At 46.8% G+C, this 17135-nt stretch overlaps 1 protein-coding gene across 44 annotated transcripts in view; it reads right to left on the reverse strand.

Annotated features, from left to right (window-relative positions):
- Positions 1-831: 831 nt before the first annotated feature.
- The window catches only part of LOC120443737 (protein MTSS 2), a 37435-nt gene continuing 21131 nt past the window's right edge, over positions 832-17135 (reverse strand). For 2 of the 44 annotated variants that reach the window (XM_044005646.1, XM_044005645.1), the window contains exons 3-17: positions 13268-13329; positions 12426-12499; positions 10581-11035; positions 10265-10522; positions 9655-9957; positions 9143-9257; positions 8170-8997; positions 6101-7726; positions 5321-5442; positions 4872-5171; positions 4196-4393; positions 2472-3966; positions 1767-1918; positions 1564-1682; positions 832-1386 (exon numbers count right to left, since the gene is read on the reverse strand). In XM_044005646.1, coding sequence (XP_043861581.1) covers positions 1572-1682; positions 1767-1918; positions 2472-3966; positions 4196-4393; positions 4872-5171; positions 5321-5442; positions 6101-7726; positions 8170-8997; positions 9143-9257; positions 9655-9957; positions 10265-10522; positions 10581-11035; positions 12426-12499; positions 13268-13329 — 6099 coding nt within the window. In that variant the 3' untranslated portion in view covers positions 832-1386; positions 1564-1571. Of the gene's footprint in view, positions 1387-1563; positions 1683-1766; positions 1919-2423; positions 3970-4195; positions 4394-4871; positions 5172-5320; positions 5443-6089; positions 7727-8169; positions 8998-9142; positions 9258-9425; positions 9441-9654; positions 9958-10059; positions 10141-10264; positions 10523-10580; positions 11036-12425; positions 12500-13267; positions 13330-17135 lie in introns of those variants that run through there. The other 42 variants (XM_044005658.1, XM_044005662.1, XM_044005651.1 and 39 more) reach the window with 42 other exon arrangements.

The raw sequence follows: 17135 nt of genomic DNA on the forward strand, positions 1-17135 counted from the left end.
ATGTGGTGAATATAAAATGGATCGCCCAAAAAAATATATGTATTTCTTTCGACTCGAACTTGTATATTCTCTCTGGAGTCTAATCTAAACTCTAATAGAGTGTCATAGCTTAATTATTGCCACGTTTTTGGTTACGAGTTTGCCAATATTCATCGATTATTGGTGGAGCCTTGAAGAGCCTATATACAAAATATTTTGTAAATATTTAAAAAGTCTATCAACTATCAAGTAGTACGCTTGTAGGTATTAAAAGGTCGGAATTTGGGGGATAGGAAATTTGTTTACCTTATGGGCATGCTATAATCAGATCTCCGTTAAATTTAAAGTGTAAAACAACCAAGATCTGGAGCTAAAACTTACATTTTGTTCTAGGTTTAATGAACTGATATTGATATGAATGCAAATGATATTGTTAGTATTAAACGTTGAGAGAGGGCGTCTATTTACTCTGGGGTGCATTTAAAATGGCAATAAAAGATTCAGTCCAATGGAAATGATATGATATGAACATGTTCATATAGCACTTTAAGTTGGTGCGAAAGCCTGATCCCTTTTCGCTTGGCAGTAAATAGTTATCGTTTTTAAAAGCAGATTCAATTGCGTTTCTTCATCGCAGATAGTAAAGTTACAGTGGGATATCGAGTATTGGGTTAACGTTTTAACTCTAAATCTAATTATTCAAGACAATGTATTATGGGTTCTATTGTGAAATACGCTCAGACATGGCCCAATTGACTTGCAGTTGATGGTATACAAAATTATATTACAAAAGTAAAAAATACTCAAAACGATTACGATAAATTCCATTTATTAGGCGTCACATTAGTTTCGAGTGATTGTTAAACTCATATTCATATGTATGTACATAAGCAAGGGAAATTATAAATATGGGAAATACATAAACATAAAATATCTATAAACAGAAGTTCTCTAAATTCGAGTTTAATATATAAATAAACATACGACTGCTAACTGTCTTCCATATTGTATTCACTTAACAGAGAAAGCCTTTCGACACATTTTTGGGATATAGGAAATCAAGAAAGGTGTTGATTAGTTCGAGTTATACTTAATGCTCTTGTTAAATATCGTATATCGAATATATTGTATTGTAATCATATGTATTTAAGTTGTATGCTGTGTTTCGAGTTTTCAGTTTCAAACCAAACTCTGCAGAGCCCTGCAGTCGAGCAGGCGTCGGGCCTCATGGATATTCGTAGATTAATTATTATTATTATAGTAATAAATATGCTGCTTCGCTTAAGCCTATAGGTTAATTCAATGTATTTTGGGAGCGCTGCGATCGTTTATCTTCTGGTTACGCTTTAAGGTGGCTCCGCGCTTTATTTGATCCATCAGCGATTCGTGACAGATGCGAGGGTCCGGCTGAAAGAGTACACAAAAAGCGATTAAGAGGAGCACTTTGCTTGCAACACCTTAGGTCTATCGTTAGATCGTAGAGCAGTTAGTTGGTAGAACGTGGCACTGAGTGGATTAGCTGCCAGCTGGCTTAGTAGGCTTCAAACGAACGAGAACGTGAACGACTAGGAACGAATAAAATACCTTAGCACTTAGCACTGGTCTTCGCAAGTGGCATTGGTGGATGTGCTGGTGTTGGGATAGGTGGGTGGTCTACGGTATTGCGCACTGGGTCGCGATAGTTTTTGTGGATTTTGATACATCTAATTGCCATGATGCCATGGACAGAGCATAGAGATTGTCGAGTGAGGCAATCGAGTGAGTTGCTGTCGAAGTGCACTACTTACCAGGGCCTTACTGTTGATGAGATTTCGCACGGCAAATGCTCGTCCAGACATTCCCTGCTTAGCCAGTTTCGCGTTGAGATTCTCGAGGAATTCGGCCTTGGTCTTGGCCCGAATACTGCCAGTCTTTTCGATATTTGTGCTTGTCGCATAGTCTATTGATATGTGTTGTCGGTGTTGTCAATACGGGTGCATAAAAGAAAATGGTAAGCAAACATGATCGATCAATGGTTGTGTGGATGTTGGCTTGCGAAGAAGTGGTTAATATAGTGGTCAATCCAAATGGAAATGCAAAATAAAAGCCAACAATTGTTGGAAAGAGTTCGACACAATGTTTGATTGATGATTGGAAAAATTGGTATGAAAGTTGACTGCGGATCGAGCGGCGGCGGAAACTGCATTCCCATGTTGATCCGATAGTTTCCAGACGCACTTGACACAATCTCAATCAGGTTATTTAGCAGCAATTTCCAAACGATAACACAAACGAAAGAAAAGCAAAAGAACATATGCAGCATGCGCCAAAGGTAAACTTAGAGCTAACATCAAATCAAAATTTAATGGTCTCAATCGAGCGAAATCGAAAATCAGCAAAACAATAATATTCAAAACAGCGCTCATTCCTTGCAATAAAATCATACGTAATGAAATCAAACTAACTCAAATCGAATCGAATCGAATCAATTCAAATCCAGCTCGCGCTCTTACTTGGATGATGTGCCGGGGAATGGGCATGGGCATTGTGGTTATAGTAGGCAGCGCCGCCGTTGCTGTTGCCCCCAGCAGCATCGCGATAGTAGTGCTGCTGCTGAGCCTGCTGCTGTTGCTGCTGCTGCTGCTGCTGGTGATGGTGGCCGCCACGCGAGGTTGTGGCATAAATGCTGGCCAAGGACCCAGACCCAGACCCAGTTACGGGTGAGCCGCACGTGGGCGAGGCCGAGGGCGAGTGAAACTTGACAGCCGTTGTCTGTATGAATGGATTCGTGGAGACGAATATCTTTTGCTGCACACTCGAGTGGCGTGAGGGAATGGGTGGCTGGCGTTGCTGGTGTTGCTGGTGTTGCTGGTGCTGCAGCTGATGTTGCTGTTGTGGCTGGTGCTGCTGCTGCTCCGCCAAATGCTGCTGCTGTGCAGCTCTAAGCTTCTGCTGGGGAAGCGGCAACTGCGGACGCTGACCTAGGTGTCCATTGCCGTTGCCAATGCCTATGCCTATGCTTGCCGGCTGTTGATACTGTTGCTGCTGCTGCTGCTGCAACCTTTGCTGGTGCTGCATCATATTCCTGGGCAGCGTGGCCGTGGACGAGGCTGCTGCATAGGCGCTCGAGTGAGACGTGTTCTGGCCAGTGGGCGGACGGGCAACCTTCTTGGGCATCGTGGCCGATGCACTGGCGGCGTAAATGGGCGGCGGTGGGGGATCCTCCAGAGGAGGCGGACAAGTGTAGTGCTGCTGCGGCTGTTGGTGGTGCTGATGGGAATGAGCCTGCCTCATGTTCGGCGATTGCGCAGCTGCTGTATTTTTGGTAAACGAACTTGAGTAGGTGGCCATATCTTTGCTGTTAGCAACTGCTGCATTCGGCGGCTGCGGTGGCTGATAATGCGAATTGGCCGAACCAGGGGCCGCTGCCATTGTTGGTGGGGATGCGGATGAAGAGTTCGAGAATGAGCTGACTTTGGAGAGCAACGATGATGTGGATGAAGACAGGGGAAAGTGAGGCAATGCATTGAAAGAGGTGGTCGGTGTTAGAATGGACGGTTTAGTGCTGCTGCTGCTGCTGGCCGTATGGGCCGATGACATTGGTGATGATGAGGTGCCGAAACTAGCGTAAATTCTATGCTGTTGCTGGTGCTGCAGCTGGATTTGTTCAGATTTACCGTCATAGTGTTGCTGCTGTTGCGGCTGCGACATGGGCAAGCCACTCCGCATGTAGATGGACTCTCCCCCGGGCGTCTGCTGGTTGCCGTAGATCCCCTCGACCTGTTGCTGCTGCTGCTGTTGCTGTTGCTGTTTGCCGCTGAGTCGTGCATTGAGCTGTGCAATTAGGTTCGGATTCGCCTTTGGCTGTGTCGGTGGCAGTGGGTGAGCATGTCCATTGGGACTGGGGCTGCTGGTGCGGAAGCTTGACATGCTGTTGACCAGTTTGGGCTGGGCGTATATGCTGCCGCCACCCCCTCCGCCCGCGGCTGGTGATGAGGTGCGGAATGTCTGCTTCGTGAATGTATGTCAGTGATGGTGTGGTTGTGGCATGAGAAAAAAAGAGAGGAAGACGGGCGCTAATTAAAAGTTAGCCAAAACACGACCAAAGCTAAGCTCTAGAGTTATCTATGAATATAGCATTACAACTAAGCTGGAAGGAGCGCAGTAGTTTTAGGCCATACGAAGGCAGCTGTTAGTTTAGGTTAGTTAGCCCGCGAGATCCCCGCTGGTCACTTACGGCATCCACTTGATAGACAGGCGGCGGCGGTAGCTGATGCTGATGCTGATGTTGCTGCTGGTGAAAAAAGCGTTGCGGGTTGGCCATCTGCTGACCGCCTGGCTGTTGGCCGGTGGCCAAGGCCTGGGCATATGCGTGCAGATCCAAATAGTCGTGGAATACGGTCAGGTCATCATTCGAGGGGGAGTTGTGCGCAGACTACGTGGGGGATAAGGGTTTCGGTTTGTGTGTTTGTGGTAGTGGTAAAGCAAACGTAAGTTGAAATGAAACGAAATGATAAGTAGTGGAAGAAAATCAATTGAAGGTGGGTCTCTCGTGCACTAGTTGGGCCCTAAGAATATAACCTAACTCTCACGCCTGAATATACTGTCTTTTATTGGGGAATAACTCTTGAGTCTCAAAATTGTATTTCAAGTTTAAAGCGTTGCGCTCGTAAGGTATGCTATTGATGCTGACATAGGGAAAGACTAAGGCATGCTAAAAATCTATTACTTTTACGTTAGCAAAGCAACTGAAAGTCCTACAGTTTACGATTAGTGATAAGCATATGGCTTCTATGACACTTGGGAATTCTAAAACATATTGTACCCAATTAGGTTGCAAAGTCAACTAGCCAGGTGAGTGTAGGAGTTCTAACATTTTGGTACAGATGGGAACTGGCCTAGCGTGCACACACCTGCAATAGGGGTTGCTGCAGCTGCACATGTTGTTGATGTTGCTGCTGAAGCTGCTGCTGTTGCTGCTGTTGCTGCTGTTGCTGCTGTTGCTGCTGCATGCGCCTGAGGGACACGGGTGATGCTGGCTGGTGCCGCATGGCAGCCAGGGCTCTTACCGTCTCCGATACTTTCAGCGCTGAGCTGGGAATCTGGGCCATGGCGTCCAGCATGAATGGCGGTGGCGGCGGTAAGTGCTCGCTGGAGCTGCTTAGTTGGTGATTCTGCTGCGACAGAGTCGCGTGCTGTGGTTGCTGCTGCAGCTGCGTTGCGTAATTAAATCATAAGTTAAAGAGTAATAGCAAAAAAGAAAACCAAAGAGTGTGTGACCCAGAGTGGAGCGGCTTAGCGACTACCTTATATTATGTGGCTAACTTAGTTGGGTGTAGGTAATTAAGTAGGTTTAACTTACCCCGACCGAGGCATTGGGACTGGGGGTCACCGACGAACTGCGTCTAACTGGCGGCGGTGGCTTGGCCTGATTGATGGACGCGCGACGGCCGATGCGCGTGGAGCCACCGCTGGCCGCTCCTCCTAGGAAAAGTGAAAATCATAGTAAGTAAGGCGGTCATTTTGCGCATCAAGTCATTGGTTTATGCTGTTATTCACATATTATGTACAGTAATCAGTTATACACTTGGCACACAAAACACAGGACACCATCTAATACCAGAAGTTAGAGATAGACGCAGAGTTAGGATCTGCTGATCGAAAAAGTTATGAAAATTTCGCGTCTGCTGTGAATCATAAAGGTGACCCCGAAGCGAGTGGAAAAGCGTTAATGGCAGTGATGGCACTTTCGATATAAATTCATGTAGAAAAGAAATTTCCCCTAATTCAAGCGATTTCGCAAAATGCAATTTTATGAAAAGATTTTAGTTACAATTGATCAAATCTGATAGTGATTAAGCATTGAGCAGTTAGTGGCAGTATCATGCTGTTTTTGAGTTGCTGTTTGTCTGTTGATGATCTGAACTTAATGATTGTGACTTGATGGTATGAGCTTAGTGCTTAGCGCGAAAAAGGTTACCACAACGAACTTATAGCAAAACGAAGAAACCAAAAACCACGTGAAGTTGCTTTGGCAAGCACAAATGATAAGGATATTGGCAAGGTACAACAAAGTAAGAACGTATTCAAAATAAGGAATCAAAAACCAAAACCATAAAAATCCAAACAAATCAAAACGAACCCGACAACGAAGCCGGCCGGGGCGTAATGCACGGCTTGAGCTGGGCATTGGCATTGACATTGGCATTGGTAATGCTATTGGCATGATGGGGATTGGCTGGGGCATTGGAGCACACATATGGATGAGCGGGTGGTGGTCGTTCACTGGCGGACAACATCGATGACCGAGCATTTGATGGTGATGAATTGGTGGCTGGTAATGGTAATGACGATAGCGATGACGGTGATAATGGCGGATGGCCGCGAGGTGATGACGGTGACATCGCCATTGTGGACGTCTTGCACTGCTTGTGATTGGATGTGGCTGTCTGATTTTGGTTTGGCATTCTATGATTTTGATGCGGGTACGGGTCTGTGGATGCTGTTGCGGTTGCAGATGCAAATGCAGTAATATTGGCGGCTTGTTGATTAGTGACATTACAGTTTCTGGTTTGGGGCGACTGTGGTGAGTGTTGCTGTTCTTGTGGTGCTTGCTGCTGCTGCTGCTGCTGCTGCTGCGTTTCTTGCTGCTGCTGTTGCTGCTGCAACTGCTGTTTAACTTTCTGCTTTTGCCTGCGTATTTTAGCATCTAGATCGGCCTTAAAATCCGACTTTCGGGGCACAACAGGCCTATCGCCCGCAGTGGGGAGGGGGCCGTTAAAAACGCTCAAGCTTGTGGGCTTGGGGGGCAGCTGGCGCCTTGCAAGTTCTACTGGTGGACTACTGCCATCAATATCCTGCTGATGTGTCTGTGGATAATGCTGGTCCTGTGGTCTGCTCTGTACCGCCTGCTCACTGGGTGTTTTACCTCTTTGCGGACTGCCGCGTCCGAGGAGTTGCAACTGCTGCTCACTGGTGGCGCGAAACGAGGAGAGTCGCTGCTTGGCGGGCGCCACAGTTGCTGTTGGTGGCGCCTGGCCAGCGGCCGAGTCCGGCGAGGAGTCCGGTGAAGCGGCTAAATTCGTGGGCAACTGCTGCAGCTCGCGCATCTCGTGCAGCTGGAGCGCGTGGGGCTGCGGATCCTTGGTCCGCAGCACCACAATCTCGGAGTTCTGCTTCACGAACTCAATGTCGGGCGTGTTGGGAATCTGGTGGTCGTAGATCACCACCACGGCACTGCCGCTGTCGCTGCAAGTATCCACGTAGGCATGGCGCGGCTGGCCGAGACAAACGCTGTCGGAGGCCAGGGAAACAGCGTCATCTCTATTCGCATTGGCCGCAAAGTGCGCGAAAGTGGGATTCTCGTAGCCGCCGGCCGTTAGACCACCGGTCAGCGAACTCGTCTCGCTCACATAGCAGCGACTCAGCTCCGAATCGCTGGCGCCGAGCAGATCCCGATCTCGATCCCGCTGCCTGACGTCCATATCGTCGCCGGCCAGTTCGTCGGACGTGGTGTCCGATATGTCTGTTCCACAGCCGCTCGAGTTCGTCTGATTGCTGATGGCGCAGGGCTCGATGTTGCTGGTGGCGGGCAGGTTGTTGTTGTCGCTGCTGCTGTTGCTGCTGGTGGTCATATTGTTGTTGCTGCTGCTTATGTTGTTGGTGCTCGATGGCGGCTTGACCTTGCCCTCATCTATCTCGCGTTGAAAGGAGTCTAGTTCGCCAATTAAATTATTTAGTGCTTGTATTGAATCTTCGAAAGATTTGTCTGTTAAATTCATATTTCATATTTGTTGGTACCGATTTAAAGATGGTTTTGTGGTTGTTGTTGTTGTTTTTGTGGTGCAGTTGGTTCATTGTGAATAATAGTTTACAGGCGACAGAGATTTTGGGTAGGGTGAACATGAAGTCAAAACCAAAAAATAATTAATGGTTTCAAGTTGGTTTTGATGCAGTTGTTGCCGTTGCATTTACACAACAAACCAAAAATATTGTAGAGAAAGGGGAGGGAAAAACAAAAAAAAAATTTGGGGGTTAAAAAATATATATACGATATGTTTGTCAATTATAAATAAAAAACGGGCTAGTCATGAAAGTGAAGACAGGGGAGACTCATGTTCAAAGTGCGCTTTGGTGCTGGGCGGGCTGGGTGCTAGGATCAATTGACACACTTCGCTTTCAACGATCCGGCTGGTCGCTGATTCAACTCACCCATTTCCTGCTGCTCCGCCTCGGATCGTCGAGTTCCGCCTCCAGAAGCTGGGGCACTGGATGCAACCTGAATGGACGCTGGAGGCGAGACCGCAACCGCAGCCGCAGCTGCCGCCTTTTCGAACATTGACGCCTTCTGTAGGACAGAGGCCCTTGATCGCTCATCCATCTCATCTGCTACGCTGTTGGCTGATCCTGTACCCTGATCCTGTCCTGCTGCGCCTTGCTCGGTGATCTTTAGCACCTCGCTGGAGGGAGGTGTCGGGGAGCTGACCTGGTAGACAAATCCCAAACCGGACCCAGGACCCAAGCTGCTGCCACTGGGAGTACCTGCGGCAGTGGACGTGGGTGAGTTGGTTAGCAGGGGCGAGTAATGGTTCTGTGGCGTGGAGCTGCCACTGGACGGCGAGGTGGTGTTGGTGTTCGTGTTGGTGCTGGTGCTGTGGTTGTGTTGGCCCACCAGCGAGCCGCAAGCGACGGTGGAGTCGATCGACGGATGCGAGTGCAGTGACGAGGCCGTCGAGGATATGGAATGGGAGCGTGTGGCAGTGGCTGAGTGGTGATTCTGCTGCGATTGATGTTGCTGCTGCTGCTGGAGGAGCTGATGCGAGCCGGTGGAGTCGTTGGAATGCTGGGAGCAGGTCGAGTCAATGGAGCTCTGCTGCTGCAGAGGCGGCGTAGAGGTCTTTTGCTGCTGGTTGGTTTGCTTCAAAGCTGCCATGGTGGCCAGCTCAGACATGTTCACATAGGTGGGTGGCGTCTGAGGCTGCTGATTCTGATTCTGCTGTTGCTGCTGCTGCTGCTGTGCATGATGCGCTGCGGACAGCTCTGTGTGCGGATGATGTTAGCAAGGACATGCGGGTGGACACGGTTATTAGTAAGACTGATGGGATTAGCCAAGGGCAAGCGTGCACACAAATACACGGAGACAAGCTGGGCAATTGCCAGGCATTGCGCACCATTCACCATTTACCTTTCGTGATATGAGCCGGAATCGGCGAGGGGCACTGGCGCTGCAGCAGATTGCTCCCACTTCCCTGGCGGTGGTTACTCTGGGCCGAAAGGGGTCGCTCCAGCGATGAACAGCGCTGAAAAGTGTGTAAGGCCATCGGTTAGTCACGGTGAAAATCTAAATGTTTTAGGTTTAATGATGAGGCGACTTAAAGGTCCTAGTTGTCAGTGATCTAGCGGGGCGCATGCAGATGAGCGCGCTGTTGGATCTACGATTGGTGGGGCTCTGACTCTGGCATACTCACCACATGGGCTGGCTTCTATGGCGAGTTGGCCATGATCAACAGAACGAGAGAGACAACTTAATAGAATGTAAAAAGTTAATAGACGGTTTCCCGACTATTCGAATTGCCTAATTCCATAACATTAAAGTACACTTAGTACTTAAAGACTAACTCAGATATTTGTACATAGCGCAATCAACATAAGTATCATATCAATAAATACAGGAGTTCTGAACTCCAGTATACTTACAACTGGCAAGGGGGGCCGACTAAGTGAGGCAGCCGGGGATTTCTGGGTGGCCGGAGTGGCTTGTCCGGACAAGGGCTGTCCATTCGGGGCTGCGGTTCCGTTGTTCAAACAGCTGCCCGACTCGTGAATGGTCTCCGGGTTTTGGAACGTGTAGACGGTCAGTGGAGGACGCTGGTGACCCTTCTCGTATGCCGTCGAAATGGTGTGCGGACGGTCCGCGGTCGGTGGCAGTGTGTCGACGCCATCCTGGGAATGTGGGGGCCAGGTTGAGACATTTGCCGTTTGATTCGTTGCGTTCGAGGTCTGTGGAGAATCAGCAAAGTCGTTAGTAAAATCAAAGCAAAGATAAGTCGGAGAAGTCTTTGTAATTTGGTAAAGTTGAACGGAAGAAAAAGAAATGAAAACCTGTGTTGTTAGAGCTGGCGATGAGCAAAAGCCACTATCACTGGATTCACCAGGTTTCAAGCGAATTGCGGGCGTTACAAACTAAAAAAACGAAAACGAAACACAAAAGACCATTGATGAAAACCAAGAAATGAGCGGACGCCACAATGCCAAATGCAGGTTTGATGGTTGGTGGACAACTACGAAACCCTGTGACATGACGCACCTGCGACAAGGAGCGCGGATAGTGATGGTGACCGGGAGAGTTGCTCGAGCCGCTGCTGTTCATGCTGCTAATGGAACAGACGGAGCTCTTTCGGGAACCCAGCGAGTTGGAGCAGCCGCCGCCCTGCGAGCCGGAACCGCCACCTGGAGACTCCGGGTACAGATTAATGCTGGCCTTAGCGTCGTGAATTAGCTCCTCGGAGGCCTGGGGCAGGACACTGGGTTCCTTGGTCACTAGCGCAATTGACTGCATGGCTTCCTGCAAAAAAAACCTCTATTAGTCACTGAGCACACAACGTAGGCACCGCTTTACGCACCTGTAGGTGACCCAACTCTGACATGACCTCGCACTCCTCGTGCACCACTGGCTGAAGCATGTGGACAAAGCTGCAGTAGCGAAGACGCTCCTCCACCATGGCCGACCTCAAGGACTTCTTCTCGACTTCCTCGAGTTCTGCGCGGCGCAGTGTGACATCTTGCATGTGCGAGTCCATCAGGGACTGCAATCCGTCCGTCTGACCCTTGCGCGCCTTCTTCTGCAGGCGCAGCGTGTCGCTGGAGCGCTTCTTCAGTTCAGTGCGACAGCGCTTGTACTCTTTGGCATGGTCTTTGTCGATGGTGGCCACCGTGCGCTTCCAGTCCTCGATCCTCTCCTGCAGCGGCTGCACCAGGCAATCCATAATGGCGCTGGTGAAGGTCTTCAGACGTGTCTCCACCGCCTTGTGTCGGAGGCAGACGCGGGTCAGGGCGGTGCCGATCTCCTTTGAGGCGCCTGCAATCAAGGGAATACAAGTGATCATGTTAAACAGAACATGGGATTTGATTTAATCATTCAATACCAACATTCCCGAAATGTTAAAATTCAATGTTTTATTCAGGAATGTATTGAACTTAGCTTATATAAGACAATATGTTACACTTTCCGCTTGTTTCGCCATCAAATGCCTAGAACCTTGCCTTGTATGTTTCGTAAGCCAAATTAAGCATGTAAGCATGCAATATTAAACAGTTGCCAAATTAAATTACTGGAGGGGAACATCCATTGTTGCATGCAGTAACAATCGCACGCCATGGGCTGTCGTTTCAATTTGGAGGCGCAGCAGACAACATTGCATGCGACACGAATCGGGACTCCATTTCTCCAGTCTTAGGTCCCGATTCCCAACTCCCAAGTCCCGTGTGTGCCCATTATGCCATGCCACAGTTCGATTCAAAGTCGGATCCGGGACAACTGGTCAGGCCACCAGTTACTGCTATTGCTACTGCTCCTGCTTCTGCATATCACCAGCAAGTGACAGGCGGCCCGATTATCTCGGACTGCCTCCGACTCAAATAATAACGTTTTCCATCCTCGTTTAATATGTACTTATATGCCAAATAGGCAGTAGCTTATTGGGTCGAGTCTCCTTTGAAAGACCGGCTCTTAGAACCACTTGCTGGGTACCCAGAAAACCCACCACCTTAAGCACCCCTCATGTTGACCGTGTGCCAAGTGCGAATCGAGAATCTAAAACTGAGACTCGAGTTGTATTTGGAACGCCTCCAAAGGAGAACGGACACTTGTGTCGATGCTTGACCGCACTGTGCCAAGTAACCCCTAAAACTAATGAATCCATTTAGTAAGTGCAAACGACCAGGCGAGCAGGCTTTTGGTGCCAAAGGGGTTGGCACGAGGATGTGCACTTAGCACTTAGCACTTAGCCACACACCAGATCCATGGAAGGGCGTTAAGAGAGTATAAAAGGTTGAAAATGTCAATGGAACAGCCACATTTTGTACTATATTCAGGCTGCTATTTCACAGCTCTCCCATCTGGTAACGCATTTCCCGCCCGTACTGAGGTGGGCTGCGAGAATCGAGAATCGAGAATCGGACGTCGGACATTGCATAATCGGGCACTCGATAAATAAATATAAATAGCAAAACCAACGAAATGCGTGAGGTCAGAGAGAATAGCAACATCGCCAGTCGAACGCAGAAGGGGGAAACCGACAACGTAAACAACGAAAGCATGAATGTGTATAAAAATCAGATCGATGACCGCCGCCGACTGCGAATAGACCCATGAATAATGAGCAGCGGAAAGAGATACAGTACCCGAGCCGGCGGTGTAGGGGAATCCACCGTATTTTCACCCAGACGAATCCACGGTTTGAACTTACCTCTTGAGTTGGTCGCCGCATCGGCTATCTTTTGGAAGGCGTCCAAATAGGCGGCGATTGCCTGGATGGCGGCCCTGTGAACAGAGGAGAGCAAATGAAACATCATTATTATTGTGGGTCCAGCCAGCTAGATTTAATAAACATCTTCTCCAATTGCCCGTGGGCGATATTTCAATTAGGCGTCAGCTAGGAAAAAATACACACTGAACATACACAGTTTCTGCGGTATCTGAAGCTTTGAATACCCTAGTCGTAATTCTATAATGATTGGAACCATAGTAAGTAATACTTAATACCCACATCCAGGGTATACACAAGTGGTACCCATCTGGGCGTCTTCACCTGGCGGGAAATCGGTCAAGATGTGTGTCAAGCGCAGTGGGCAAACACTCGAAGCGCGTTTTGGCAAGTCCCGTGATTTGAACTCGGCCAATAGGACTTCAGGGTAGTGATTAATGCAGCCGCTATTCGGCGGCTACATACTTTGGCCAGACATTGCCGCGGGTACCCTCGCCCCTCGAGAAAATTTAGGCCAAGTCTGAGCACTAAAAGCACAGAGAAAATAAAACATACAAATGCCCGAAGTCTGTGGCGGTGGTCTCTACCCAACGACCAAAAAATTTAGCAACAGCAGAAAGAGCACAAAAATAATTATACACACATTATATACGCCTCAGTGTGAGGAAGTGAAAAGCGTAAACACAAATTCAGGAATACGAACATTTAGTTTATTAACACGCAGTTCTTGTTCTAGAGTTTTGCAACTGCAGTCGTTAGCTGGCCGCTGATGAAATATCGTTCTCCAGAATGAAGCAACCCATTTAGACCGAAAGTTTACTTACCTTAAGCAAGTGTGTAGTTTTCCGGCCTTAGCCACAAAGTCCTCCCACAGGGGCGAAGTATTCTGCAACAGGAAAAGATAATAAATTAGTGAAACAATTGTATCAAATATTTTGCCCCTTAAGTTAGTACTTGGAACCAAACCAAAGGTGCATCCCTTTAAAGTCTAGATATGCTACAAAAAACCTCTTATCGGTGAGAAAATTAGACTTGGTTGACAGTAACTGAACTAATAATGTATTTAATTATGTTCCATATACAATTAACCGCGTGTTTTCACATTAAAATGGGAATCGTTGTTGATTCCATTAGCCCAGAAGTTCAAAGTTCATATCGTCATCGTTTTTTCGCTGGATTAAATCTAATTGAGTTTAACTTTTGTTGTCTGCGCATTTCATTAAATGCGAATAAAGCAGAAAATTATTGTGCAAATTCAACGAGCAAACATCCCAAACATGACATGAATAAGCAAAGTGAGAGACACATTTAATGTAATGAAAGTGGGTGAGATCCATATGGCTCGATTGAAGACAGAATCGACCAATTCCCTCGGGATTAACTTTAATTAATATTCATCGTATATTCAACATGGGAATATGGGAACCCTAGTCAATAATCCCACAAATTCTTGTCAAGACAGTGAGCCAAATAGCGAGCTAAAATGGCTCCCACATGGGTTTTTGTCACACAATCCTGTTCAACAAACTTATTTGGTCAAGACCACAAAGCGTTGCCGCTGGTTTCTGGCCAAGTATCAGTGTCACGATGGCCAAACGGCAGCAGATTGTTATGAAGCAGCCGTAAAAGGCAGCCAAAGTTTTTATGTGTGCTTCTTTCTTGAAGAGAAAAAATAGCGAGTGAGGACGCGCAAATGGTCAATAAAAGCGAAAACGAGTTTTCGTTTTGTTTTGGCTAGGTTTTGCCCATAATAAAGCTTCAATTACACAATAAATGACATTGAAAGCAAAAGCAAGATGAGCAAAGCAGATCGAAAGCAGCAGGAGGCGTCTTGTCTTGATTAAGACATAAAATGTTCCCATTTGGTGAGCAATCGCAGGAGCCAAGCAAGCATCGATTTTTCATACAGCCCAAATGTCAACAACAGCTGCATTTAACTTTCGGTTTTTGCGCAACCGTGCAGAAACTAGTGCCAAACACATCGTGAAAACCAAAGGGAATACTATAGTCAAGTTCCCCGACTATCTGATACCTGTTACTCAGCTACTGGAAGTGCGAAGGAGAAATTGTGGGCGATAGAAACTTGCAATACTAATAATTTATGAAAAAATATCGAAACATTTTTTTTATGTATGCTTTTTGGAGTTTGTATGCTTAATCTAAACTTTTTAGCTTTTGTAGTTTCTGAGATCTCGACGGTCATACGGACAGACGGACAAGAATATATATACTTCATATGGTCTTCCCTCTGCCTGTTACATACTTTTCAACGAATCTAGTATACCTTTTACTCTACGGGTAACAGGTACAATCATCAAAATGTCAATTGCAAAATCGATTTTCATGCAAAATGCCCAAAAGAAGCCGGCTCTGGGCCATGGTAATTGCATAAACAGCACTGCTCAAAGGTAAACGAACGAGACAATGGCAACGGAAAAGCCAGGAAATGCACAAATAAAAACAACACGGCGAAGCACAAAACGAACAAAAGCTGAACGGAAATCGATTTTCGGCTATTTTTGCCAACTTTTATTTAATTTTTTTTTATTTTTATATTGCCATACAGCCACTGCGTGCAACTCCACATGCAAGATAAATAAATAATCCATTGGGTTCGACCAAAAATAGGTTTGAACCTATTAATAATAACATTTGAATTACTTTTACCGTGATATATGCTTATAGATTTAAAAAATGCAATAAATATGATATGTGGGATAGAGGAAAATCATAAAAATACCCCAGAAATCGGAATAGAATAAATTCCAATAGAAAAACGACCAAAATTGTTCAAATCTTATAAGCTGATTTTTTGAATGATTGAACCACGTTTCCAAGACGCGGCCCACATGCAAATTATTATTTTTTATTTGTTGCAAAACCATTTTTTGTGTGTGACAACAGACCGCCAGCGACAGCTTGATAAGCGGTTCTTGCCTCGAATGCGTTGGCGTCTTGCCGGCACTTTGTGAATGAACATTTTGTAGTCGTGGGGCGATATAGCCACCAATAAGCCAGCCATCCACTCGCGGGCCGAAACACGCGAAGCTGTCATTACGTTGACCAGGCCCAAACACAGCGCGTTGGCGTGAATGTTGGGTTTTGTGGTAGAGAGATGGTAGAGAGCTCAGCTGGTCCTAATCCCAGTTCGGTTATCGCCTTATGAATGGGCGAATGGACCTGGTTTGCAAAACAGCTAGACGCCTTTATTAGCTTCCTACAACGCATAGTAAAAGTGCCTATTAAACTTAATTTCAAGATCAATTCAGTTTGGCATTCGTAAGTTATTTGTATTGATTAATATCGTAAGCCACTGAGACTGCATTTAATTTTAAATTATTTACCCAATATTTTGTAAGTAGTGCTTACTTACGGTTTAATAACCAGTCATCGAGCTGAAAGATCTTGATTTCGAGCCTGCAGCCATTCCGGCCAATACGTGGTTGTATTCAAAACACTTTCCAGTTTCTGTCAGACATCGGATTCAAGTCTAGGCACAGGGGAAGCCAGCGAGTGCAATGGACGTGGTGCATCTATGTATAGGACACCCCAGCCTCTCAATGTGTATTCATTTATCTTGGCAAGCCGCCTCGGCCGGAAAAACAGTGAGCTAGACACCTAAAAACCCACAATTTATGCCAGTCAGAGCAAACTGGAAAAGTTCACACAACCGCGGAGAGACCCACACCCATGCACACCGCTCACAACACACACACCGCTCACACAACAAACGTGGAGCTGGCATTATAAACTCTTGATCTTTCCAATAGCCTACAAAGACAGCCCACACGGACCGGCTCTCCAGCTGGTTCACAGCCCCATTCATGCTGCAATTTTGTTGCTTTTTCGGTGCTGCTCCTCGATAATTCCCCCAAGATTCCCAGCAGCAGCTAGGTGGAAAGAGGTGGAGATGGACAAAAAGAAAACGGGTTCAGAGTCATCCCGTCGCCACGTCCTACATTGCTAGCATTTTGGGTTGGCGAACAAAGCTGCAGCCTCCAGAAATAGCCGTTTCTTATGCTGAGTCGAAGAGCCTGCCAAGCAGAAGTCCACACTGATTGATTTTCTATGCGATCCGACGAACTATATATGAGTGCCCGCGGCCATAGTATCGGTTATTTCTCAGATGTTGATTTTGCCAGATTGCTCGAAGGAGTCTGCAAAATCGTGCTCGGCTAATTTCCACCTAAAGACAGTCTTGTCTTTGTTGCTGGCTCTTTGGTTTTAGAAAGTAGAAAATTATTTGCCGGGAATATGAAATGAAAGTGTTCCGAGGGTTCCCTCCCGCTCGAAAGTTTTTGCTAAACTTCAAGAATCATTTTCCGTGAAGCAAGAGCTTTGCAAATTGGCAAATCGATTGGTGCAATTTGAATAGATATGGACGATCATCAGGTAATCCAATAACCGACCGTTGAATTTGCATATTCACCACCTAACAACGGCAATCGTGACCCAAAAAAAAATACATTTAACTCTCTGGCAAGCGGTACACGGGTATAAAGTACCTTCTGTTCCCTTATTCTCCTTATTCTCGTCGATACCCGAGAAGATACTTGCCACACGCAGCTAGCCGATATGGAAACCGCAACTTGAACTCAAGTTGCATTAAACGCGTGCCTGCAACCGCAAAACAAAACGAAACAAGAGAGAACGCTGTAGTCGAGTTTCTCGACTATATGATACCCGTTACTC

Source organism: Drosophila santomea, chromosome 2L (genome assembly GCF_016746245.2).
Source record: "Drosophila santomea strain STO CAGO 1482 chromosome 2L, Prin_Dsan_1.1, whole genome shotgun sequence".
Lineage (NCBI taxonomy): Eukaryota > Metazoa > Arthropoda > Insecta > Diptera > Drosophilidae > Drosophila > Drosophila santomea.